This window comes from Hemicordylus capensis, chromosome 2 (assembly GCF_027244095.1).
Source record: "Hemicordylus capensis ecotype Gifberg chromosome 2, rHemCap1.1.pri, whole genome shotgun sequence".
In the NCBI taxonomy this organism is placed as follows: Eukaryota; Metazoa; Chordata; class Lepidosauria; order Squamata; family Cordylidae; genus Hemicordylus; species Hemicordylus capensis.
In genome coordinates this window covers 201,846,438-201,873,432 of record NC_069658.1, presented here as the reverse complement: position 1 = coordinate 201,873,432, position 26,995 = coordinate 201,846,438, and the positions used below count along the sequence as shown (strand labels likewise).

The 26,995-nt window shown below is 44.6% G+C and overlaps 1 protein-coding gene across 2 annotated transcripts in view; it reads right to left on the bottom strand.

The window, feature by feature from the left end:
- MAP3K12 (mitogen-activated protein kinase kinase kinase 12) overlaps positions 1–26,995 on the bottom strand; it is a 152,275-nt gene that overhangs the window by 26,689 nt on the left and 98,591 nt on the right. For both annotated transcript variants that reach the window (XM_053297519.1, XM_053297520.1), the window contains exons 2-7: positions 15,570–16,080; positions 12,001–12,184; positions 10,291–10,482; positions 7,431–7,589; positions 3,793–3,951; positions 628–736 (exon numbers count right to left, since the gene is read on the bottom strand). In XM_053297519.1, the coding sequence (XP_053153494.1) occupies positions 628–736; positions 3,793–3,951; positions 7,431–7,589; positions 10,291–10,482; positions 12,001–12,184; positions 15,570–16,044 (1,278 nt within the window). In that variant the 5' untranslated portion in view covers positions 16,045–16,080. The remainder of the gene's footprint in view (positions 1–627; positions 737–3,792; positions 3,952–7,430; positions 7,590–10,290; positions 10,483–12,000; positions 12,185–15,569; positions 16,081–26,995) is intronic.

Below are 26,995 nucleotides of genomic sequence, written 5' to 3'. Positions count from 1 at the left end.
TGCATCAAACTGGGCTGGTTCGGCAGCAGTTGAGAATCGAACTGGGGCTGGTTCAGACTGTGATCGAAGTGGACCAAGCCCAGTTCAATGAGAACTGGTTCTACATCTAATGATGAGTGGGCCAGTGGCAAGTGAGCGGCAAGAAAGGTTGTACAAAGCTCTTACCTAGCTCGCCGCTGCTTGCTGCCTCCATCCCCAGCCAACTGGGGATGGGGGCGACTAGTGGAAGGGAGCGGGGAGCAGTGGTGAGCTGGGTAAGAGCCTTATACAATTCTTTCCTGCCACTCCTCCACCCCTTTACTTGTAAAGAAGAATGGTCATCAGATTCCCCAAGTATTGCTGCCCAGACCAGTTTGATTGAACGGATTGGACTGGCTGAATTCAGGGAACACGGTTCAGTTTTAATTCGAACAGAACCGCATTTTTGGGTTTGTGCACACCCCTAACCCTCAGTGGATCAACAAATACAATCCAGAACACCGCATCCTACAAGTAAAAACTGGACTCTGTCCTGGAAAGTGTGCTTTAGAGAAGATTGAGGAGTAGCAGCATAATGGGCAGAAGGGGAACAGGAAGTCATATACCTGTTGAAGTGTTGAGAGGATGTGTAACCTCAAGAAAGCTCACCTGGGATTTGAAGTAGGTCTCTTGAGGAGTAGACAGCACATCGGCGGATGCAATGTCAAGGTGCAGCAGGATCTGACGGAAGGATGGACGATTCCTGGGTTTGCTGTTCCTGATGAAGGAAGATAAACTAATAGTGTTGGTGTTATCAAGCAGGATTAGGAAAAGGGCCTAGAGACCCTCTGTCTCATGTTGAGGACTGTTTTATCTGATGGCATTCAGGAAGACAGATAGATAGATAGATAGATAGATATAGTGCTCCAAAAATATTCGCCTTAATAGCATAGTGATGACATATACTCATGAGATTTGTATTATTTTTCAGCTACTAAGTAACATTATGGTACGTTAATTCAAGCCGTTTCTATTGGCAGACATGAAAAAGCAGTGCTAGAACACAGCTGAGGTCAAAGTTATTGTTATTATTAATTATATTCCAGTTTTTCAACAAGAAAGTTCTCAAAACGGTTTACACAGTAAAAGATATGAGAAAATTGTTCCCTTTCTCAAAGGGGCTCACAAGCTAAAAATGAACAAAAGGTGGACACCAGCAACAGTCACTGGTACAGAGGTTCTGATGGGTTGAATACGGACAATTGCTCTCCCCTTGCCTAATATTAGAGAATTGCCACTTGAAAATATATCTCTTTGAATTGTTAGCAGGGCTATCTTTTTACAGAAGCAAATAAGCTGAGTTGACCCTGAAGAAAGATTTTTACCCCAAACGCCTTGGGATACAGCATTTCATCATCATAAAAAAATTCTAAGCATCTGTTGAGGTCTTCTCCTCTTCAGCTCATTAGTGCTGCTCTCCTCCCCAGCCCCATTGAGGGACATGGGAGTGCAGGCCCCCCAAGGGGTCTTTGAGCCACAGGGTTTCAGTGATCAGTCAGAACCTCAGTCCTCATCTTAAAACATGTAGCACAATGAATTGGAAATAAGGTGGTAGAATTAATAGTTTATTTATATTTATATTTATATTTATTTTAAATATCTCTATTCTGCCCCTGCTGCTCGGGGTGGCTTACAATAAAACATCGATAAATGACAATTGAAACAAACAAACAAACAGGTACCAAGATAAAATGGCAGACAGAATTAGGACTAAAATTGATCAAAATCTGAAACTTGATTGAAAACCATTTTAAAACAGTTCTCTAAAAAGGAGAGCTTTCAGGTTATTTTAAAAACTCATCTAGGAGTGAGGCTGATGAAGCACCTCTAAAGGGGCATTCCAAAGATCTGGGGGTCACTATGGAGAAGGCTCAGTTTCCTGGTAATAATATAACAACCAGCTGACCAGATATGCAGAGCATCTGCACCCCTAGTTCTCCCTGCCCCGCCCCAGCAACCGATCCGGCTCCCTGCCCTGTCTTCATTTCATTTCCATCCCTTTAGCCATTCTCCCCCCATCTCTCCAGCCACTTCATTCTCCCCCCACCCCCATCCCTTCAGCCGGTTCTGCCGCCGTCCCCGCTTTCTCTCGGTCAGCCAGCTGCCGCTTCCAGCATTCCTCTCCCTCTCCTGGCAGCTGCTCGTGAACTCTCGCAAGAGCCACCACGCATGGGATTACACACGGGTATGCCTTAGAGAATTATATAGACAGATAGATAATGATATCCTGATGTGGTAGAATGGTTCATCCCATTTCAGGCAGTAGCTGGGGGATTACAATTCTGAATGTTCCTCTACAGAAATACACCTTTCCCTATAAACAGAGAACCAGCACAGCAGAAAATGGGCAAGGTTAGACCCTTTCCCCCACCATGTGCTAGATTTTACTTGCAGGGTGCCTTTTAAAAACAAGGAAGCAGTCCCCCACCTGCCATCTCAAGTGGTACAGTCCAGTTTTTCACCTCAGCATTCTAATACCTCATCCTGGTGCACATGTAGACCAGGCCTTGGTGTAAGCCAGATCTATTCACCCTGTCCTTACATCATTGCAAAGACATTTAACTGGACACAGCTTTAGGCTACCTAGCACCCCAATCCTAGAATCAATCTCTGATGTTCCCCAAAGAGGAAGTGATGAGGGGACAGTGAAATAAAACCTTGATCTTATGCACAGCAAATATACCAATCTTGATTTCAGTGGGTCACAACTGAAGCCCAACTTACATGTTACAGAGAGATGTGTCTCCTTGGTAACATAAAGTTGAAAATAAGTGTGATATGACATCACTGTATTAGCATTTCTCTGCCTCCCACCACTAGCAGCCAATGAAACAAAGCTGGGCAGGGCAGGGCAGTGCTGATGTGATGATGTTACATCATGCACTTTTTCAAATACATGTTACCTGGGAGACGCAGGTTGGCAACACCCACACACCACCCCTTTTATGAGGAGTTTGAGCTTGAACTCAAGATAAAATATTAACATGTTAGGGCTGAGAAAAATGCACCTGTGTGGCAGCACTCTACGTGGAGGTGGCAGTAGCAAAAAAGGTTTCAGGCACCCCACCCTACACATTGTTCCCATCTAGACAAAGGCTGCAGCAGAAAACAAAACTGCACAAAAAGCCTAACACAACATGATTTGAAAAAAATGTGCAAAATACGACCAAATGGCATCAAAGACCAGAAATGATAGCAAAGAGTTATGATACTGGCTTTAGCTACTGTTTGTTTCAGCTCTGCTTGACCATTTTGGCCTACATTTTGCTGCAGCTACTGGAAAAGAGGTCATTGCCCTGGTAATGTTAGGGCTTTTGTCACACAAACCATATACACAATTTGGGGTGGCACACATCAGAACAGGCATAGTGTGAAAAATGTCTCCAGAAATGTAATTTTGATTTCTGCATACTTGAGACAATAAACAAACAATGAGGGAGATCTTCCTTTACCTCCCAGTCATGTGTGTGTAGAACGTTTTCCAATTGCATGGATTATGTCCACACCATGCCACACTCTCTGGTGGCATCAGGCAGCTGTGTGGAAACTGGAATGATACATGGTGAAAAGTGCTTGCGAGCATTACCCCACATCCACATGCAGAGGCAGCACACAAACCGGTCTTTTAGTGGCTTCCACGTGAGTGGGGCCCTGGGGCCACTGTCTGAATGATCCCTAAAGCCTTGAATGTCCAGTGAGCTGGGTGGAAGAATCATCTAAGTTTCCAGGTTTTCACCATAAACGCAGAGAGAGGGTTGGTAGCAAGGGACTCACCAGCACTGTCTTAGCAGGATCTTGAAACCATCAGGGCAGCTGGTAGGCACAGGCAGGTGAAGGCTGTTGCTGCCCACACCCCAGATTATGGCTGAGGAGTCCACATCCTTGTAAGGGATCTCTCCCGTTAACAGCTCCCAAAGGACAACCCCAAAGGACCTAGGAGTGGGAGTGAAATGTCAGGGTTGATGTGGGAAATGCATCTGCCATGTATAGTCATCTCCATTCTGCTTCTCTTCTCACACCCTTCTCCAGATCTCTCCCATACATTTCTGTAGACAGTAAGTGCAGAAGTCTCTCATGCCTTTTCTAACGTTTTCCCCTCCCAATCTTCTCAGTTTAATTATGGGGTAAGGTCATATCCTCATCATTTTCATTAAGCATTCTTCCAATGTCCCCTGAAAGCGGTGAAATGTGTTATTTTTACCCAGATAGGAAGAACCTTTGTATTCTAAGGATGAAATAGCTACGATTCCACCCAGGGCCAGATCTTATCTATGGGCAAAGTGGGCGGTGCTCACCTTACATTACTCAGTCAGTCATGTTGTCTCTGCCTCCATTTTGTGTGCCTACTGCCTCCCTCTGTTGTTCCCTCCTGTTCTTGCTTGCAGCCTGTAGCTGCTTTAAGAGTTGTGAGGTGGGCGACGGTAGCACCAACCTCGAAGAACAAATGAAAAGCCCCAGATTTTTAAAAAATATTAATATTAAGACGGCAGGAACCAATACACATGCTCACTTTTGTTTTGCAAAGTGGGTGGTCCTAGGACCACCCTATAAACCAATCAGAGAGAAACTAGGTGATTTACTCCTCAGGCAGCCAATCAGAGTGCCCAGAGAGTGGGGAAGTATTTTCCTTTTACCTACTCAGAAGGATCCAATCACCATTTTGGTTAGAGAGCAGGTAGGCTGGCTGGCTGTTGCTAAGTCTGATCTTTTGCTGGCTTCTTTGTGTTTTTTTGGATGGGAGGAATGCAACCTCTGCTTTCTCTTCCTTGTTCTCTGATCTGAACTCTATGCAAAGCATTATGGCCCATTCCCGTAGTGACATGCCATAAAATATTGGAAGGAACAGCAAACTTTAAGACTGGACTAATTGGATTAGAAACTGGCGTACGAAGCCATAAAGTGTATTTAGGGCATATGCATGGATTTCTGAGTCCAATCTGCATTTCAAATTATTGCAGAAATGGCTTTCCATGTGGGTGTGGTGTAGAGAAAGAATGGATCCTGTTGGAAGGCAAATAATTTTTAAAAACCCATTTGCTATGCAGAGAGTTAACCAGTTTTTTCTCTGGATTGAGCCAGTATCTGTAACATTAATATGTCTATGGGGGGTTATGGTTCATTGGGCAAGGATTAAGGAAGTGATCTTTATTCAAAACATGTGTTGCTTGCTAGGATGGACACCCAGGCTAAGTGGTGGGCACCTAAAGCAGACAGAGAGTGGGACTCAGCTGTTCAGCAGACAAGGAGTAGGGAGAGGGTGTCCACATGCATCTTTGCTTCCCATGGTGTGCTCTAAGTCAGGGATTCTCATCGCTGGGTCCCCAGATGTTATTGGACTTCAACTCCCATAATCCCCAACTAAAGGCCAATGGGGCTGGGGAGTTTGTATGAGTGAGCAACTTGTGCCAATGATGTTACTGCAGGGTAGGCACTGTGGCTGGCAGTGGATTTTGCGTCAGTGAATCTTTTTTTTTTGGCCATTTTTGGACTGTGTTTGCAATGTGTGTTCTGTGTTGGTGGGGACAGATTCCCTTTTACTGTGTGTTTCTGCAGTGTTTTTCAAGGCAGGGTTGAAAAATGCATTGCAAATCGCAATGCAAAACTTGTGTGCACTCTTGTGAGCCATAGGGAACAATGAGGAAATTCAAAACACTGCATTGTTCCTCATGGATAGCTCCTAGGGACACCAAAGTGAGTTGGGTGGTAGGGCATAATGGATGCTACCTATTATCCAAACCAAAAAAGAAATGGGCAAGTAGACAATTTTAAACAAATTTTTAACCTTTCCCCAAAACTCTCAGAGGATCCTAAGTAGGAAAAATGTGTTGATTTGTGCCTGCCCTGACATCATAAAAGCACATTCTGATGCATTCTTGGCACATCTTTTAATCATGTATGAAGGTTGTTCATTGGAATTGCCCCTCTACACACGCTGCAAAACCCTTTAAATAGAGTTTGGAGCATGTGTAGGGGGAAATTCCAATGAACACTCCTCACATGCAATTAAAGGATGTGCTTAGAACACATCAGCACATCCTTTAATGACGTTGGAGCAGGTGTGTTCTTGGTGTGTCCCCACCTTCATCGAGTGTAGGGGGCCAGGTTCATTTGGCTTGGCTTGGAGATAGGCCCTTCCTAGAGGACTGAAGCCCTCTAGTTGGAGATGCTGAGGGTTGGCATGTGGTTTGCCGTCGAACTAGAGCCCCTCTTTGTAGGTCCCTCTGATGAGGTAAATACCAGGTCTCATTAGATGAGGGTGTATTCACAAAGAAGATTCACCATGTGAAAGCCACAGGGAAAGGGCACCATGCCATAAACTTACTTTGTCAAAAGATCTTCAGCATAATCTAATATCCTTCAGTTGTCTTGTTTCTATGCTTGTGAGGGCAGAGCTTAAAATGTTTGCTTGTGTGCCTCTCATTTTTCTCAACAACCTCTGCTTTCTTACTCCAATACGTATTTACCTGAATCCAAGACTAGTTCCCCGCCCCCAAGTTATTTAATGTTAGAAATCGGGGAGGGGGGGATCCTATATTCAGAGTCCTCTTCCTTTCAGGTAAATACCATAACACTGTAATTAATCTATATTTTTTAGGTGGGGGGGGATTCAGAGTTTAATTTGGGAAAATGTGGGTAGTTTGTGTTGTAGTGCTTACTTTCTAGACATTTCCTCCTCTTTATTCTGCCATTCACCAGATGAAACACACACACACCTCACTGAGATCTGCAGGAGCAGACTGTTTCTGTATCACTCCTTACCAGGACATTTGGCTAATGGTGACATGTTTTAGAACAAGCCTGCTCAACTTAGCCCCCTCCCCCCCCGCTGTTTTTGAACTCCCATGTTTTTGGCCTACAGTTCCCATGATCCCCAGCCACAGCGGCCAATAGCCAGGGATTATGGGAGTTGTAGGCCAACATCTACAGGAAGGCTGAAGTTGAACAGCCCTGTTCTAGAACCTTCTCTGTCATGGCTCCTATTCTTTGGAAGTCTTTCTAAGAGAGGTCCACTAAAATTCATCCTTATAGGATTTCTGGAGGGAAGTAGAAATTTGTCTCTGGAAATTCACGTGAGTTGTGAGTGGAATTCTTAACCTCTTGCTCTGCTCCTGGGAACAGCTCTCTATACCTGGTTCAGTTATAATAACCCACCAGTTAATAACCCACCCCCCTATTTTATGGTAATGTAGTCTATGTAGTTGATCTGGATTTGATAGTGTGTCACATTATTTATTAAAAATTTAAAAATGGCATTGGGGTGTGTGTGTATCTTTTATTCCATGGTGGAGGTCCTCATATTTGTATGTGGTTAGGTTACCTACCCAGAACTAGTTCTTATGCTGTGCCTGCTCCTTACACCCTCCCCTCTCTATATGGCTCCCCTCTTCTGGGTTGACCCTTCTCCTCCTCACCAAATGTCAACCTTCTCAGAGACAGGCTCATTGCGAATGACTTCTGGTGCCATCCAGGCCACAGTGCCAGCAAAAGACATCTTGGTGCTCTTATCACTGAGCTCTTTGGAAGTGCCGAAGTCAGAGATCTTCACCACATCGTCATAAGTGATCAGCATGCTAGGTGGATAGAGAAGAAATATGAAGAAGTGCAATCCCCCTTCTTGCTGGTATAGGTGCCAGTTGAGAGGGGACCAGAAAGGGTTGCAATGCTCACAGTTGTCAGCAGAGGGAGTAGTGTAAAAGTATAACTTCCTTTCTAATTAAGGGGAAGATGCACACAATGCAGGATTTAGGCACAAGCTAAGTAAGCTATAGTTCAGGACCTCACATTATGAGGGCCTCTTAGTACCAAAAAATGACTAAATTTCAGGGTTTTTTCAATTGGTTGAAAAAAAGGAGAAGCGGGGGGGGGGATAGACTCTAAAACAGACACCATCCTGATAAGACAACAATATACTTATATGGCTACACAATTATTTGTCATATTGTGTTTATAAATGTATGCAGAAATAACTGTAAATTATTTCAAAATTTTATTAGAACCTGGCCTGGTTTAGAACAACCCCTACCGTCATGGTTACAGGCAGCCTTCAGATGAATAGTGCTTTAACCATGAGCAGCATAGCGAGGGTGTGTGTGTGATGTGCTGAGGTGGGACCTCCAACCTGTTTTGCAAAGATATGGGGCCTTTTAAGCTTGACAAAACTTAGGGCTTCAGCACGTCATAACCCAGCCCTGGAAGCAAAGACTGGTTTTTCACTGCTTCATGCCAGCAGGGTGAATGCTACACAGAACTTGTCACCCACAGAATAAGGTTCTCTGAGAACATGGCAGATATCTCTGCCACCAAGGTTCTCAAAGTGTGAACTGACCTTATGGCAGTTCTTAGGGGAGTCCATTTTCCTCTCGGAATCCACTATTTTGTTGCTTGATGGAGAGAAGAAGTAATACTCTCACTCATCCAACCTGTGGGACCCATTCAGCACTGCGCCCCTCCTGCTTTCAGTGCAGGAGGCCAATGGGTCTTTTGGGGAGAGACATCAACCACTATATATCTGCAGAGCCATGAACTTTGGACTTTCCGTTGGGAATCTGTGTTCAGCATCTACTGTAACTAGATTTTAAGTAGGTGCTAGGGATATGCACAAACCTGTTCGGAGGCCCTTTTATGGGCCTCCAAACAGGTTCAAACACTGGCCGGTTCAAATGTTCGGCGGAGGTGGGAGGTAGGACTTTAAGGGCGGGGGAGGGTGCACTTACCCCTACCCCCACTTTCCCTCCTGCTGGCGCTGGAGTTTTGTAAAATCCCTCGGGGCGGCAGCATACCTCCCTGCTGCCCTTTCTTCTTTGACTGAAGTGGCTGGAAGTATCAGGCACATGCGCACACAGGTCGTCTGACGTGCGTGAGCATGCATGCGCATGCACGCCCGTTATCTCCAGCCACTTCAAGCTGAAGAAGAAGGGGCGAAAGGGAGGGATGCTGCCGCCCCAAGAGATTTTACAAAACTCCAGCACCGGCAGGGGGAAAGTGTGGGGGGGAGGGGTAACACCCTTAAAGTCGTACCTCCCACCCCTTCGAGCCACCCCACCCGGATCCGTGCACATTCCTACTAGGTGCACATGTATAAGCTCACCTTAACTCCAGCCACACTTGTTTCTCTTACCCTAAATAACTACAAATTCTGTTGACTTCCTTATTATAAACTATAAGCTCTTTGGAGGAAGGGACCTGGCTATTTTTTTAAAATTAAGGAACTCTGCAAAGTGCCATATATAGCGCACACCCCCTAAATAACTACAAATTCTAAAGCAAGGTAATCCAGATTTTCTGCCAAGAAAAGTCAAATATTCTGATCTGTGTACTTTTTGATTTGTATAGCGTGTACAGAGCACAAAATTTAGATTTTCTTGTTGCAGCATCTGGATCACCTTGCTAGACAATTTCTAGTTATTTAGAGAGGTGTGTGTGTTTGTGTGTGTGAGGGATTTCACTCCAGTGTGAGTGTAATTTTAGGGCATGTATTGATGCCATAGATGATCATAATGGTGATAGTGATGGTGAAGAAGAAGAAGAAGAGCTATTGTTTGTATATTAGGAGTGTGCATGGCTTTGGTCCGGCATGATAGACCAGACCGCCGGACCGGTCCAGAGGTCCGGCGGTCTGGCTGGGTGGGGGACTGTGACTTTAAGCGGGGTGGTGGTGGTGGTAGTACTTACCCCCCCCCCACCGCACTTCCCCCTCCGGCACTGTTCCTTTTTAAAATCTTCTTGGGGCGGCAGAGCTCCTCTCTGCCGCCCCTGCCCCCATCGTAGTTTGAAAAGCTTTAACAGTGACGAGCGCTAGCGGCGCGCATGCGTCCTGCGCGGCGCATGCGCTCGTCTCTGATGCTGCAGCGCGCGTGCCAGGTAAGTACTACCACCACCCCCCACTTAAAGTCACGGTCCCCCCCTGCTAGACCGGGGGGGGACTCCGAGCCACGCACATCCCTATTGTATATATGGCACTTCCCAAAGTGTTGTAGGTTCTGAGAAACCTGTCCTCACACCTGTGACATGCTGAGATCCCTGATCTCAAACTGGAACTGGAAATAAATTTATTTATTTATTTATTTATTTATTTATTTATTTATTTAGTTAGTTAGTTAGTTAGTTAGTTAGTTAGTTATTTGATTTATATACCGTCCTTCCAGATGATGGTGATTTTTCTAGGTTCCATCTTGGGTTTTCTGCTCTCAGTAGCCCTCAACCAACTTCCCCACCTCCAGCTCTCTTCCCACTCTAATCATTGCCACAGTGTTATTTAGCTTCCCTTCTTACTTGGGCGACTTGAGGTCACGGTGGATAATCTTGTGTAGGTGTAGATAGTTCATGCCACCAGCGATACCCATAGACCAGTCAACCAGCAGTGAGGGGGTGACCTTGCGTCCAGCACGCAGCACCTCATAAAGCTGACCCTGGGCACAGAATTCCATGATGATGCAGTAGCAAGGAGCCTGGGTGCACACGCCCCTAAGATGAGGGAGAGAGCATGGGGTGCATTAGACACTGCTGGAACACAGGCAGGGGTGAAAATAAGTGAGTACGCTCAGGGTTGGAAGGCCAGCATCAAGTTCAGTAGTGATATCGACATACATCTATAACCTGTAAAGTTAATTGAAATATTGGGTTGAGTTCTTCAAATGCTGTCAGAGGAGGCGTGCACAATTTCTCAAAACAGGCATACCAGAGGATGGTCTATATAGGGATCCTGCTTCATACCCTGGAAAGAAGTCCTGATCCTTATTTCAGAGATAGTTTGTTGCTCAGCGTCACCTTAAGTGGCACAGCAAGCACAACACTTGATTAGCAAGCCAAAGGTTGCCGGTTCAGATCTCCACTGGTATGTTTCCCAGGCAGCAGCGATATAGGAAGATGCTAAAAGGCATAATCTCATACTGCGCGGGAGATGGCCATGGCAAACCCCTCCTGTATTCTACCAAGGACAACTATAGGGCTCTGTGGGCGCCAGGAGTTAAAATTGACTTGACGGCACACTTGACCTTTACCTTGTTGCTCAGCAGTGACTGAAAGGCACTCTGTATATTCTCAAAGGAAGACAAATAGGTCAGGCCTATATAAGGAACGTGCTTTGTACTCCAGAAGGAAGTCCTTACCCTTAGTTCGGAGGCAGGCTGCTGTTGCTCAGTGGTGAGTGAAAGGCACTCTGTATACGCTTAAAGTCACAGATGCTATTACATATCGGTGGAATATGGTATATCTCCCAAGGAGGTCACCTGGCTCAATCCCTGCTCACATTTTGGCAGGCAGCGAAGAGATGGTTGTTTGTAAGGGACTTTGGGGCAGTTAATATTATACTGCTAGATACAGGCTTTATTTTAATGTGGTGTTTTTGTGTGTTGATGGAGATGTCTTGTTTTGTTCACTTTTTTCTAACTTTTATATTGCTTTTAATAAGTTGTTTATAAGCCTTGGGGGCTCCTTTAGGGCTGAAAGGCAGGTAATGTTTGAATATGTTTGTTTGAAAAGCAAACAAACATATGTTCTATTAAAGAAAGGGTAAAAGTTGAGGAAGGAGAGGGGCTGAATGGATATGGTTAAAGGGAAAGGGGCAGGGCAACAGGATCATAATCAACAGTACATAGGAAGCTGCCTTCTACTGAGTCAGACTCTTGGTCTATCTCGCTCAGTCTTGTTTACACTGACTGGCAGTGGCTTTCTAACAAGGTTATTTCCTAGTCCAATCTATAGATGCCAGAGATCAACCCGGGGACCTTCTGCACATAAAGCAGGTGCTCTAACAAAGAACTATGGGCTCTCTCCACAAGAGAGTGCAAGCTATTTTCCTCTCCATATACCACTGGCACACAGTTGTTATACACCAAGGTGGGAAAGAGGATACTTACCAAACAGTCAGCCCAGCAGTCCTCCGGAAGAGAGATTCCTTTCTTGAGAGAGGAACCCCCATTTCACCCCAAAGTAAGGATCTTAGATCACTCTTCAAAGAGGCCAACCCTGCCCCAAACTCACTTGAAGGTGATGATGTTGGGGTGCTTCAGCTTCCTCAGGTGCTTGATATCTGTCTCCTTGAGGTCTCGCACTTTCTTGACAGCTACCTCCTCTCCATGGAAACGTCCAAGGAAGACAGCACCTTGGGCCCCGCTGCCTACCCATTGCAGATCCATGATCTCTTCAAAGGGCACTTCCCACGGGTCTGCATTGGGGGGAGAGGAGAAAGTGGAAGAGCCTGGTTGGATTAGGCCCAAGGCCTATTTAGTCCAGCACCCTGTTTCCCACACTGACCCACCAAATGCCTCTGGGAAGCAGGAGATGAAGGCAGGTGCCCCCATATCTTGCCATTGCTTCCCTGTAGCTGATATTCGGAGATCTGCTGCCTCTGAATCTGAAGGTAGCCTATAGCCATCCAGACCATCAGCCATTGATAGACTTGTCCTCCATGATAGGCCCCTCCCTCCAAGACCTCACGACTGGAGAGGCATATGTTCACACAGCCATAACAAAGGCTGTGTGTAATGTGGAAGCAAACATGAGCACTGTAAGGACTCAGAATTCAAAATACTGAGGCTCTCAGGTTACATGCGCGCCACGCACACACATACACACAGGCTATGCTCAAGTCTGGGCAGGCAGGTGGGAAGGCAGGGTGGAACCTACCTTCCCCACAGAAGATCGCCATAGTCCTCACTGGCATGCCACCGCATGCCCACACAATCCGTGTTGCTCTGTGCAGCACGGATCTCTGGAGACTAGACTTCTTGTCCCGGCCTCCAAGAATCGCACAATGCACTACGCGATGAGTACGGTGCACTGGAGGATTCCCCCATGAGACAGGTGCTCTAGGCGGATGTCTCTGTGTATGCTCGAGCTGCGTGCAGCCCAAGCATACACACAACCCTGTACCTGGGTAAAAGGTGCGCCTGTGCTCTTTAACACAGGTAAAAGTCTGGCTACAAAACCTGGGCTTGTCGGGCAGGCAGTGCCGGTCTCAGGTTCGTATGCATAGCCTCAGTGTTTCTAGCCCTTGTGGCTGTGAAGATAGTTTTGAAAGTGTGTGGCCAATATCGTGTGTGTGTGTGCGTGTGTCTGTGTGCATGCGTGCCCGTGCGCAAGAGACAGCAAGAGCGTGCATTAGTAGTGAAAGGGCAGGCTTTAATATTTTGCCCAGTTCTTTGACATTTCCCACCTCCATGACCAGTAAAAGTAGAAATACATGCAGCTGAACAAAATGCTATCTTATGCCTGAGCTGTGCATTGCAATTCATCCAGGCCACAGAATGCAGGTTATCCTGTCTTAGAATTTTATTTCTTCAAGACAGATGATACACGGCCATAGCCATAGCGGCCCACAAAGAGGCCAGTGAAGCTCAGATAACAACACCCTGACTAGTACAACTGCTATGTGGACAGTTAGGTGTCTTCCATGTGGTGGCACTTTCACATTTAGCAGAGGGGGGAGCAACTGTGCCTATTCAGCCCAGCATTTTGTCCCCGCCCAGTGGTTGTTGTTGCTGGCTCCTTGTGTCTTTTCAAATTTTATTTTAAGATTGTGAGCAACTGTGGGACAGGAAACCTTTTTTAAATTTATCTGCTCCTTGAGAATTTTCTTTGGCTGAAAAGCAGTATATAGATATTAATAACAACCACTTGGGAAAAGACAGCTGCTCAAAGGGACTCGACTCTAGACTCCAAGCCAATACGGCTAGGCTTCTGGTGGGCTGCCTTGTCAGGAGACCTGCTGGCATCCAGACTAAGGAAGCACTAGTGCTTCTTATGAAATGCTGGTGCTACTGCACTGCAGACTAACGCAGCTGCATTCACATGGGGGGGGGGGGCAGGGATTTTTGCCAATCTCCTCTGTCCCTGGAAGTTCTTCCTGTGACCTGGAAGTAGATCCCTGAGGACCTACATGGAGTGCTCTCGGGAGAAAGGGAGGTTGGCAAAAATCACACACCCCTGTACAGTGCCGTTTCTGTATTAGTCTGCGGTGCAGCAGTACCAGTACTTCTCACAAAGCACTGGTGCTTAATTAGTCTGCCATGTTAGTCATGATTACTACTACACACCTGCAGTGGCCTCAGATTCCCTTCCGTTCAAGCCTCTTAGCCTTCAGAGGGGAAAATAAGACATTTTATTCCAGAAAGCCTCTGGTGATTCATTTTTATTTCTGTTAATGCCTGCCTTCATTGCGTTATCTTCTGTTTTGTACGCTGTGTTGATTTGACAGAATCAAATTTTTAGAAGCTCTGTTTTGGGATATGTTGTTCCAAATCCACCCCTACAGCAAAATTTGAGTTAGGTGAGATACACATCAAATGATGTTCCACATCTCTGTGAAGCTGTCAGTCTCCTTTATCCTTATGATCTGCTTTGCTGGTTTGGGCAAGAGATGTATCATCAGAAAACTGCAAAGAAGGGGAAGGTCATAGACTCTGCTTGGGGAACCTGTAACTTGTTATCCAAGAGATCACCCATTCTTCTAGGAACTAGATAGGAGAATAGTGGTACTTTCCCCTCCTTTAGTACAGGCCTGCTCAACTTTGCCTCCCTCCAGCTGTTTTTGGACTACAACTCCCATAATCCCCCAGCCATAGTGGCCAATAGCCAGGGATTGTGGGAGTTGTAGGCCAACATCTGCAGGAGGACCAAAGCTGAGCAGGCCTGCTTTAGGGAGACATTAGCATATTTTGTGTGACATCAGCAGTCATTAATCCAGTCTCCTTTCCCATCTCAAACCTATTTGAATGCCTAGCAACCAACACACCTCACACTAAGGAAAGGGGCAAAGATTGCTGTGCTTAATATGTCTGGAAGCAAAGGTTCAAGAATAAATGTGGGCATACCAAAATGAGGTATAACCACCATTATTTTGGAAACATTTCCCTGTGGTATTTGCTGAGAGGCCATTGGGATAGATATTTTTGATCTGGGCAACTGTCCATATCTAAACAATAGTGTAGTGACCAGGTGAAAATCCTTCTTCCTACAACTCTAGCTATTCACAGGTTAACTGGATGCGACTTGCAAAAAAACCCAGCAGTATGAGCTGGGCCCAGCCACAAACTGGCAACTAGTAGAGCTCTTTATGGATTGGTGAAATGTGATCTCTGGCTAGCCTCTGTTAAGAGTCTAATTGTTGTGTTCTGGACCAGCCTGCAAACACTTTGGAAAGGCAGCCCTAAGTAGAGTGCATGGCAGTAATCCTTACCATGGCACCTGCTATGGTAGCCAGCTAGATCCCTGCTCCCCAAGGATGCAGCCTGCATAACAAGTGAAGCTGATATGAGGCACTCTCGGACCCAGAGGCCACCTCAGAATCTGTAGTTTCCATGTTCTTGTGGGTAGCAATGAACTAGCAAGGCTGCAGTGTGGTTTAACTAACGGTGGCAAAAAAACTCGGGCCCAACTGGGCACCTCTTCCTTGAAGTAGTTTCTTCCTTGCTGCCATTTCTGATTTAGACTCGCAATCACACAAGAGAGCCTTCTGGTCACAGTCTCAAGGCTATGCCTTGTCCCTACAACTGTTTGTTTCTTTTCATGCCCAAAGGCCTGCCACCGCCACCCTAAAACCCCCATCTTACCTTCCTGTTGCTGTTTGTGTTCGGTGGAATACGCTTTCCCAATCATGGTCCAGACAGGCTTGAGGCAACCAAACAGGCCTTCCAGGAAGCCACTCCCTGTGTGGCAGTGGAGCCGTACCTGGTCAGCATGGTAACGGGTGGGCCGCACTTCGGGATTCCCGGCACCGGCACCGGCCCCGGCCCCGCCTCCCCCACCGCCACCAGCTTCATTCTCGTGCAGTTGCAGCACACTGTTAGCAAACTGGTCGTGCGTCTCCTCGCTGGGCATGGGGCTGTGCCCACTGCCCCCACCTCCACCTCCGCCCCCATCTATGGGCAGCACATCCCGCAGTACACACTGCGTAGGTGTCAGGTCCTTTTCTGGGGTGCAGTCCGAAGCATCTGGGTCCAGTTTGCGGAGGGAGCTCTCGGTCAGGATAGTGTTGAAGCTTCCAAAGGATGGGGAAGGTGTGCGGGTCTCATGCAGGCATGCCATGATGATGTGTAGCTTTGGATAATGTGTGGCTAGTCCCTAGTGAGGAAGGCGGGGAGGAAAGACAAAGCATCATGAATAGGATTACTAACAGATTTAGACAAGTTGTGGGATTTGTAGACCAAAATATTAACTTATGAATACCTAAATCCTGCACCAAAATATCAAAAGTCACTGAATCATAGTATTTATAGATATTTACATTTCTATAATCTATTCCAGATGCTGCTCACTGCAGAAGATCTTCTCCTATTTCTCTCCAATCCTTGCTGCCCTGGACCCAATAATATCAATTCAACCAGGAGCAGTCTAAGGGCCAAATGACACACAAGTGCATATATTTAAACCTGATAGCACCTTTGTATAGTGAAAAGCAGCTTTGCGAGGGGGTGATTTTCGGTGGGGATGGAGTGTTTAACCCTTCTCCCAACCACCACTGTTCTGCCATGATTCCCCTATATGAGCTGCTCCATCCCAAGATTCCAGATGTGTGTTTGCAAGAAGAAACACATACATGTCTGAAGGGGGAAGTGCCTCAGAAAAAGTAGAAGAGATAAAGCATCCCCCCTTCACAATTTCTCCAATGAAAATGTCTCTTTCCTGATTCCATTATAAGAAGCAATGTTTAAATATGTAGCTTTGTGTGTAATGTATAGCCTGGCCTAATATCGGAGGCTGTGAACTAATCACCACTCACTCCTTCACCTCATGTCCAAGCCATTATTTGATTCATTCATTAGAAGTTTGTTCCCATTATGTATTCATTCATTCACTTAGATCAGGGGCGGCCAATCTGAGGCTCTTCAGTTGTTGTTGGACTACAACTCCCATCAACCCCAGGAACAATTTATTGTGGCTGCGGTTGATAGGAGTTGTTGGCCACCTTGTCTCAGAAGATTTAAGCTGGTCCCTTTCCCCAAGCAGTCTGGGCAATGATACAGTTAAAATAAAACTCCAATAAAATCTGCACAATGAAATAGTTACTAAACCAGACAACACGGTATACTACGTTTAATTAAAATGGCTCTGTACCAGCTGAACCAGAGCCATTAAAAGCCAAGCCAAACCTGATGTCTTAAAACACTGCTGGGACATCTAGAATGGACTTCTGTAACATGCTCTATGTTGGACTGACCCTGAAAAGTCTCCAGAATCTTCAACTGGTATGGTACAAAGCAGCTAGGGTCCATGCTGGCAGTGCCCATCCTGGGCCTGGGAGCACATAGCTCCCATTTTGTGCTCTTAAAGAGATAGGGCAGGAGTATGAAGAGATCTTATAGGTACTGCAGTTTCTGATTTCTAAGTTTTGTTTCCTTATCCTAGAAGATGAAAGCAATTATCATTTCCTTACAGAAACACATACAAAGAAAGAAGTTGGCAATGTGCATCCCCCCGCCCCAATGGACAGCCAATGCTTTCTTATGCTCTACAGCACCATCTTCTACATTCAGCACAATCAGCAAACATTCAAGCACTTGGGATTTTCAACGGTCCATCCCTCTTCTCCAGTGCAGTAGCTGCCTTAAATAGCTCCCTGTGGCAAGCTGAGTGTATGCTGCAGCTCACTACGCAGACCAGGCCATTTTCTCCACACTTCTGAAAGTTTTATCAGAGTGGAATACTCAAAATGTGATCACCCACCTGCAGTGGTGAAGTCCATTTCACTATCTCACTCTTATACACAGATCAGCGTGAATACCTTAGGTATTCCTGCACTGCCCTCTGATGCCCCCTCAGTCTTAAAATAAATTGCACATTGGCCATCTCTGAATTCTCCCCCTTCCTCCCCAGTCCATCTAAAGTAAGACTGCAAGCGCTTTTGGTGCAGCCCTTAGCATAGTGGTGTTTTTTTTATCAGCAACAGTAGCAGTGGTACAAAGCAATGACAGTCAAACTTGGCTGCTAGGGAAACAAGAAGTGGCTTCTAAATCAGTTTGGAACAAAAGCAGGCCTCGACAAGTGCAACAGAAGCAGGCCTCTAAAAGGGACTTAAATACCTGCAAATGAAAAGAAATCATACCAAGAGAGACCGGGGAGAGTAAAAGCGCGCCTAAGGGGGTGGAAGGAGAAAGAACCACAATGATATCTGTAGGAGACCCGGACAAATGAATTGATTGCGAAGATGGAACTCCTAGACTGGAACAAATGAGGAGCCTAATGGGGAGCCAAGAGAGAACGGACCCAAGAAGGCAGGAGAAAGGCTGCTAAGACGTTTTAATGTAATATAGTGCACAGGGAAGTCAATAATGTTAACGCAGCAAGGGGGTTACAGGATCAGAGCAGCAAGCAAGAGAATGAAGACATAATAATAAAGAGAGGACTCACAGAACAGCTCTCAGCCTCAGGGAAAGCCCCCTACCTTTACAATTTGACAGACATACATCACAGCAGATCAAACACTGGTTCCACTAAAAGCCTTTCCCCTCCTCCACCATGGTTAGATTTAGTTTTTATTTTATTTTATTTTATTTTATTAAGACAATACATAAACATGAATAGTAAAACTGATACATAATGACATCCATTAACCATTCTTCCAGATATGTAAATAATTACATGGAGGAGAAAGACTAAAATTATCTTGATTTGTGAACAGAATAAAATCTGACCATATCATGAAAAAATCATTAGGATTAGTTTGACCCGCTTGAAGACAAATAATATGGGTCCGTTTTTCAGATATGGCGTATGCCACATAGACTGATACCAAGAGGTCAGAGACATGGTTTTATGCTTCCAGTATTGTGCAATGGATAAGCCAGCCGCAGTTAACATGAAAACTATAAGATCTTTAGACAATAATGCCAAATTAGCTCCCGAAAATAAATTTAACTAGCTGGCCCTATGCAGAACTTCTGCACCCTAGTTCTCTGCCTCTCACCCCTCCCCGGACAATCCGGCTCCCTGTCCTGCCTTCTCCCCACCTTAAGCCGCCCCCTGCCATCTGGGATGGCAGTGGAGGTGGCGAAACTGCCCATTTCCCTCCCCACACCTCTCTCCCTCTCTCTCTCCCAAAACTCTCTTTCCTCCCCACTACTCTCTTGCTCGTTCTCCCCAAACTCAAACCCCAAACTCCAAACTCCCCCACCCCACAACTCTCTCCCCCCCAACACTCTTACTCTCCCCCACAACTCTCTCTCTCTCTTTCCCCACAACTCTCTTTTGGCCCCCCCAGCTCTCTTGCTCTCCCCGGCCACAACTCTAGCTCTCAGCCTCCCCCTCCACTCCCCTTCTTAGGGAGAGCAGCATCGTGGCAGCCTAGGTTGCCACCTACCACCGGCCTCTGCTGCATCGCCCTGCTGAGTCTCCGCGTGAGGAGGATGGCCAATTTGGGTGGGAGAGTGCACCAAGGGCCGGCCTCCGTTGCCCTGCCAAGTCTCCTCGTGAGGAGAATGGCTGAGCTGTGGCTTCCCTGACGGCCTGCACTGACGGCCCTTGGGGTGCTCTTCCGCCCTGGCCGTCGTCCTCGTGAGGAGACTCGGCAGGGCGACGGAGGCATCTGCTCAATGTCTCTTCTTACTGTTGCCTCAGCGCTGCCGCCACCTCCTGCTCAGCAGCTGCCCCTCCACCCGCTGCTCAGCCCTACTCCGTGCCTTCTCTCTCCTCTGGACAACTCTCGCGAGATGTGCCACATACCACGGGATGTGCAACATACATCCTAGGGTTTTCAAATGTATAGAGTCCCAAGGCTTTTAAATATATAGACAGAGCCAACTCTGGTCTTATATCTAACCTCTGTTGTGTAATTTTACCAATTTCTATAAATACCTCTGTCCAAAAGCAGAAAATACTGGGACAAGACCACCATAAATGGAAGTATGTTCCCCTATTTCCACAGCTGTTCCAGCATAGTGGGGACAAACTCTTATTAATGTGGGCTAATCTAGAAGGGGTCAAATACCACCTGTGAAAAAGCTTAACAAAGTTCGTTCTAATTTGGGAAGAGGTAGAAAACACCTGCTTCCATTTCCGTATTCCATTCCATTGTGAGTCGCTAATAGTCGCTAATAGTTTGTTGTAGGTCATTTTCCCAGGCCAACTTAAGGTCAATTAATCTTTCAGATATTTTAATTCTTAGAATCTCGTATAATCTAGAAATAAATCCCTTAGAAACTTCTGAAGCCTTTAATATTAATTCCTCAAACATAGTCAAATTCCTTTTAGCCTGTTTAACTATATCAGGATGTAAATAAAGGACTGAAACTGAGGAAAATTTAACCAAGAGTAATGCTTATTCATAAACTTCTCCCAAATTGGTTCTAAATCAATTGGCTTATCCAAATAATAAAAATCCTTTAATTTATTTGCAACACCTCCAAAGACACCAAGTAATAGAGAGGGTGAGTCTAAAGCTGGAAGTTTAGGATGACTACAAATGGATAACAAGGGGGAATATGGTGGTGGTGGGATTTTATGCCATTTCCCCCAGATCCTAAAAGTGGTTCTTAAAAATGGATTTTAAACAGATTTAGAACTCTTAATAAACTCACATATCAATACTAATTTGTTAATATTACCGAGATGTTCTTCAGGAACCTCCATCTTCACCCACCCATGTTTTTAATTTGTTTTCATTTTCTTTTCTGAATAGTATTCTATATGTATTTACATTAGCCATTACTGTGGAAAGGCAGAGAATACATATTTCAACTAAAATTAATCAACCACAATGCTTTAGTGTAGCATACTTGCTTTAAAAAAAAGCACTGCATGCACATGTATCAATTTATTTATCACCTTATTAATTATAATTAAAAACAGATTTTTTTTTTAAGTTTAAAAAAAAGCTGCTCCAGGAATCTGGGAGTAGTGAAACATGATGCACTGACCATCAGTGTTGCGCACAGCCAGTTTCTGCTGCAAACTTGGTGGAACATTTTTTCAGAGCAACCCTGGTGATGAAAAGTGCATTTTGCAATGAATGCACTAAAGACACTTCCACTCAGACTCACTGTGGTATGAATATTTCATTTCTCTTCAGGTATTGCAGGTTGCTGCCACTATTGCTACTGAACAATTTCCCTCTCTTTTTACCCTTTTCTGTCCTTAGTAAGAGCTTTTCTATGTGATCTGGTGAATGACTAATTTTTGCTCCTTCTGTCCATTTATTTTTTGAAGCTGCTGTAGCATTTTGTTTGTAACTATTCAAATTTCTTCTATCTTCCTGCCCTATCCTCAGGTCTCTATATTCTGTGTACTAATAATTGTATATCCAGAAAAGATGCCTTCTGTGGCCTATATCTATATTATGCAAATTAGCATGTATTTGCTTATTTTTTTACTAATTTATTCTCCCTGATCTCTGAAAATCCTGCCCACCTCCTCTGCTGAAATTTCTCCTGACATTGCCCACATGCTTTCATGCCTATTGTTGCAACCATGAGGACTAGGAACTTGCTTTTTCTTATATAAAGAAAGCCAAGATACTCAGGATCTTGAATTCTGTACCCAGTACCAAATTCCTCGCCTCTGTGGCATGACTGAAGATGCACACTGATTGGAGGATGGTCATAATAAGACCAAGAAAGCAAAACAAGAAGTTGTTCTAGTAAGAATGAATCTGCCTACTTTCCTTTCACTATCCCTACAACTGGACTAAATTTGGTCCAAATCGGTTAGGCAGTTCACAGGTTAGCACACTTGTGGCTCAAATGTTCATGCCTTTGCCAACTTGAAATGGGGTGGATGACATCATCACAAACTACGTGTTTCAGGTGTCCCTGTATCTACAGCTGTACCAAATTTTGTCCAAATCAGTTTCTACTTGCACCTCAAATGTTCATGTGTCTGCCATCTTGAATCAGGGTGGATAAGATTACAAACTACACCCTTGAGCCGTCCTTATGTGTACACCTGTAGCCAATTTGGTTCAAATTGGTTAGGAGGTTCACAAGTTAGTCCAATTGCACCTTAAATGTCCATGTGTCCACCATTTTGAATTGGGGTGGATGACATCATCACAAACTAAGCCACTGAGGCATCCCCATGTGTCACTCACTACAAGTGTAGCAAATTTGGTTCAAATAGGATAGTCGCTCCACAGGTTAGCCCTCTTATTATTATTTATTCGATTTCTATACTGCCCTTCCAAAAATGGCTCGGGATGGTTTACACAGAGAAATAATAAATAAATAAGATGGATCCCTGTCCCCCAAAGGGCTCAAAATCTAAAATAAACAAGATAGACACCAGCAACAGTCACTGGAGGTACTGTGCTGCGGGTGAATAGGGCCAGTTACTCTCCCCCTGCTAAATAAAGAGAATCACCACTTTAAAAAGTGCCTCTTTGTCAAGTTAGCAGGGACCAAAGACTTACTCTTAAGACATTCACGCATCCAGCATCTTGGATTGGGGTGGATAATGTTACTAAGCACGACACTAGTGAGGTGTCCCTATGTGTCACTCACTCCAAATGTACCAAATTTGGTTCAAATTGGTTAGACAGTCCACAAGGTAGCCCACTTACACCTTAAACGCTTACGCATCTGCCATCTTGAATTTTGGTGGATGACATCATCACAAACTAAGTCATTGAGGTGTCCCTACAGCTGTAGCAAATTTGGTTCAAATCAGTTAGGCAATTCACAAGTTAGTCCACTTGCGCCTTAAAAGTTTACACATCCGCCATCTTGAATTGGGGAAGATGACATCATCACAACTATGCCACCGAGGTGTCCCTACGACTGTACCCAATTTGGTTCATATTGGTCCAGGCATTGCGAAGTTGATGCATACACGCATACATGGAATGGTGGGTGATCTCCTAAGCCTACTGGGAAATAGGCTGAAGTGGATCGTGGATGCATTTTAAAAGAAGAAAGAAGAGGACAAGGACATGACAAAGATAAGAGGACAGAAGGCTTGTTGTTTTTTTAAGACAGCGGAGAGCAGCCTTTTGACAAAAGGATCTGTGCGTCAAGACTAAATGATGAGGGCCTGTGGAGAAGGGGTTTTGTTGGCTCTGGAGCTTCCTTTTGAGGGAGATCAAGGCTGGTCTTCTATGGTGCATAAAGGATGCTTTGCACTTGTGCCTGGATTTGGATAGACCCCAAAGCTCTGCTTCTCAGGTCCATCCTTTGTCATTATTTTAAAAGAAACATTTCTCACGACAGAAAACCTAGAAAAAATGTAACTTGATCTTTGGAGAAAGAAAAAAGAACTAGGCCAATGTAGAAATAAGGACTAAATTGGCAAAATGCTGATACCATCATATTTAAATAGCACACATAAATGGTGCTATATCAATCTGAATAAAATAAATAACAAAAACAATCTTCTAGGTGTGTCATATCACACCTCCTACATCACCCACCTACCCACGCACACCCCTACACAGTTAGACCAGCCCTACAAAACATTTTTCAAATTCCAAGTCCGAGGCATTAATCATACATGCACTAAGATTTTTGAATTATTGTTTTTGATAAGGTTTTGCATTATTGCCTTTATGATTTTTTATGGAATCATTTGTTATGCTATTATATGTTTTGATATCATTTACTGATAGTCGGTTGATTTTTTTATTGACTCAAATGCTATTTATATGCTTTTTAATGGTATTGTTACTATCATTTTTTGCAGGTTGCCTTGAGTGCAATTTGCTTGTGGGAAAACAGCATATAATTATCTATATTACCTATAAAGCCCTTGGCAGCTTAGGTTCAGCATACTTAAGAGAGCAACTTCTCTGTCGTGAACCCAGTCACCTATAAGATCATCTGGAGAGGTCCAGTTACAGTTGCCACCAACCTGCTGAAATAAGAGAATCTCCTTCTCTGTTTGCTTTTAGGAGGACCCTGAAGACGTACCTGTTTTTATTTTATTTATTTATTTATTACATTTATATCCCGCTCTTCCTCCAAGGAGCCCAGAGCGGTGTACTACATACTTGAGTTTCTCTTTCACAACAACCCTGCGAAGTAGGTTAGGCTGAGAGAGAAGTGACTGGCCCAGAGTCACCCAGCAAGTCTCATGGCTGAATGGGGATTTGAACTCGGGTCTCCCCGGTCCTAGTCCAACAGTCTAACCATTACACCACGCTGGCTCTCAAACCACGCTGGCTCTCCAAGGCTTTTAACTGAAATTTAAATTTTAAATTTTTATGTGTTTTTATCTGTTGTGATTTTTATCTGTTTTCATGAATTTTAAATGTTTTATGTTTTATATTATGTTTTAATCTGTACATCGCCTAGCGATTTCTAGATTAGGTGGTACAGAAATTCAGTTAGTCAATCAATCAATCAATCAATGTAAAATCAAAATCCAACATTACTCTTAGTGTTTATACAGCTCTTGTTCAAACCTTCCACATATATTTAGGGGCGTGCACAAAATGAGTTTGCCTGTTTTGGTTTGAGTCTGGACCAGACTTGAACCAGACTGGGCATGTTTGGTTTTGGCACCCTGAATTAGAACCCATGTTTGGCTCGAACTGGTTCGGGGTTCTAATTTTTTCTTTTTTTCTTTCTTATCACAAACTCACCGCTTTGTCCAGGTTGTAATGCTAGCCTCCGGCAGGTGCTGCCGCAACAGGGTCTCGGAAGGTTCCCCCTCTCCCCGCTGGCCTCCCCCGGTCCTTTCTGGGGTGGTTCGGCCCATTTACAGGCCTTCCTGGCCCTCTGCCTGCTTGTACCGGCCATTTTGAAGGCCGATGCGCAAATGTGCACTGGCCATTTGCGTGCTTATATAAAGAATGAGCATTTTATTTATTATTTATTAGTTATTTATTACATTTCTAAATTAGTTCTACATTAATCTAAATTAGTTTCTACATTAGTTATTTATTACATTTCTAAATCCCCCCATCCAAAGGCTCTGGTTGGTGAACAACAAGTTTAAAAAACATAAAAACAAACACCATCTAAAACACACTGCTTAAAACAATATTAAAAACATCTTTAAATCAGTTCTGAACCATTTACAACCAATTAAAAATACTTTAAAACAATTTTTATCCTATTGTTTTCATTTGATTTTGTATGCCTGCATTATCCACTGCCAAGTCCTTCAGGAAGAGCAGAGTTAAAACCTAAATGAATCAAAAAGGTATTTTTGTTGACATTTTTATTCTGCCCTAGGCTGTGCATGTGAATAGCCTCTAAGAGAGAGAGAGAAAGAGACTTGCCTAACCTTATCTGGTGAGCTTCATGCTTAAGCAAGGGTTTAAGCTAGAGCTCTCTGGTCCTAGTCCAACGTGATAGCCACTGTACCACCCTGGCACATCTTTTCTTACACAGCCTTTTCAGGAAGTGATATGCAGCGAACTAACATGTAATACTTGTGCAATCCCACATGCTCACATTCTGTGTTCAGGATACTTATGCTCAAATGCAGATCAGATACACAATTTTGGCAATGCCTACCAGAGTTATTGCTGCACATCAAATATAACTGGTTTAATTGTGCATCTCATTCAAAAACACAGACTGCTACAACCACTATAATGCAGAACTGAGCTGCTCATCGTTTGCATAATAAAATCCACAACTGACTTAACTGTGCATCAGTTTGCACATCCACTTGTCATTTTCTTTGCCCTATTTATTGCGTAATTTCCCTCGTTACATTGGAGTAAGGGGGCCTGCCAAGACCCTTGCTACTTCTATGCAAGACCATGGCTCTGGTAATAACATTCTCAAATCTGTTGCCTGCTCAGGACACTGGTATGCAGCATGTAGTTTTAGCATTAAAACAGAACATTACAGGTATTTGCTAAGTGTGCCTTTTCAGATTTTGGTGGCGGCGGCGGGATTCAGCAAGGTATAAAGGCCCAGTGTACAAGATTAAAGTGCAAAAAACAAACAAAAAAACCACCCTGTTGTTTTTTATGATAAGGTCTGTGGATTTTTAAATGCTTCACAACTACAAAAATGTCATCAGTACAGGTCTTTAAAAGCAAAGGGACAAAATCTTTAAAAGCAAAGGGACTGGTGCCACTGGCATGCATACTAATTACATAAGCCCATAGGATTGTAATAATAGCCACCTAGTTTGTAGGACCAGTAAGTCAGATAGGAACATAGGAAGCTGCCACATACTAAGTCAGACCATCGGTCTATCTAGCTCAATATTGTCTTCACAGACTGGCAGTGGCTTCTCCAAGGTTTCAGGCAGGAATCTCTCTCATCCCTCCTATCTTGGAGATGCCAGGGAGGGAACTTGGAACCTTCTGCTCTTCCCAGAGCAGCTTCATCCCCTGAGGGGAATATCTTACAGGGCTCACACATGTAGTCTCCCATTCCTATGCAACCAGGGTAGACCCTGCTTAGCTAAGGGGACAAGTCATGCTTGCTACCACAAGACCAGCTCTCCTCAGACCATTGATCCATCTAGCTCAGTGTTGTCTACTCTAACTGACTTGCCAGGATTTCAGACAAGGATCTTTTTCACATCTCTCCTGTATTCTGCCAAATAAAACCACAGGGCTCTGTGGGCGCCAGGAGTCGAAATCGCCTTGACGGCACCCTTTACCTTTTTTCTGGAAACGCCATGGAGTAAACTTAGGAGTTTCTGCATGCAAAGCAGGTGTGAAACGCAAGGGGGAAGCCTCCTGCAGATGGCTTCTTCAATAGTCACAGGACCCCTCATTGTTCTGCGGGCAGTTGCAATGGGCTTGAAACAGTCTCATTACATTTGTTGTGTGGATATGCCCTTAATTCTCGGCCCTGCTGTGGCTGAGGCTCTCTCCATGGTGCTGAATTAATCAAACATCTGCTTCCTTTGTTGTCTGGGTATTCCCTGTGGGTTTGCTATTGAGGTCGTTTCTGATATCCCTTTTCTTCCTACTCACAACTTAAAGTAGCAAGCAGAGATTGTCCAATGAGTATATACAGGTTTGAAAACACATATGCAAACTGTACACTGAAGGTCAGAAGCATACTGACTTGAAACAGATGCTTGAATGTTTATGTCATCAGGCATTTCCCCCTTCATTCCCTACCCCTCCTTAAGACAC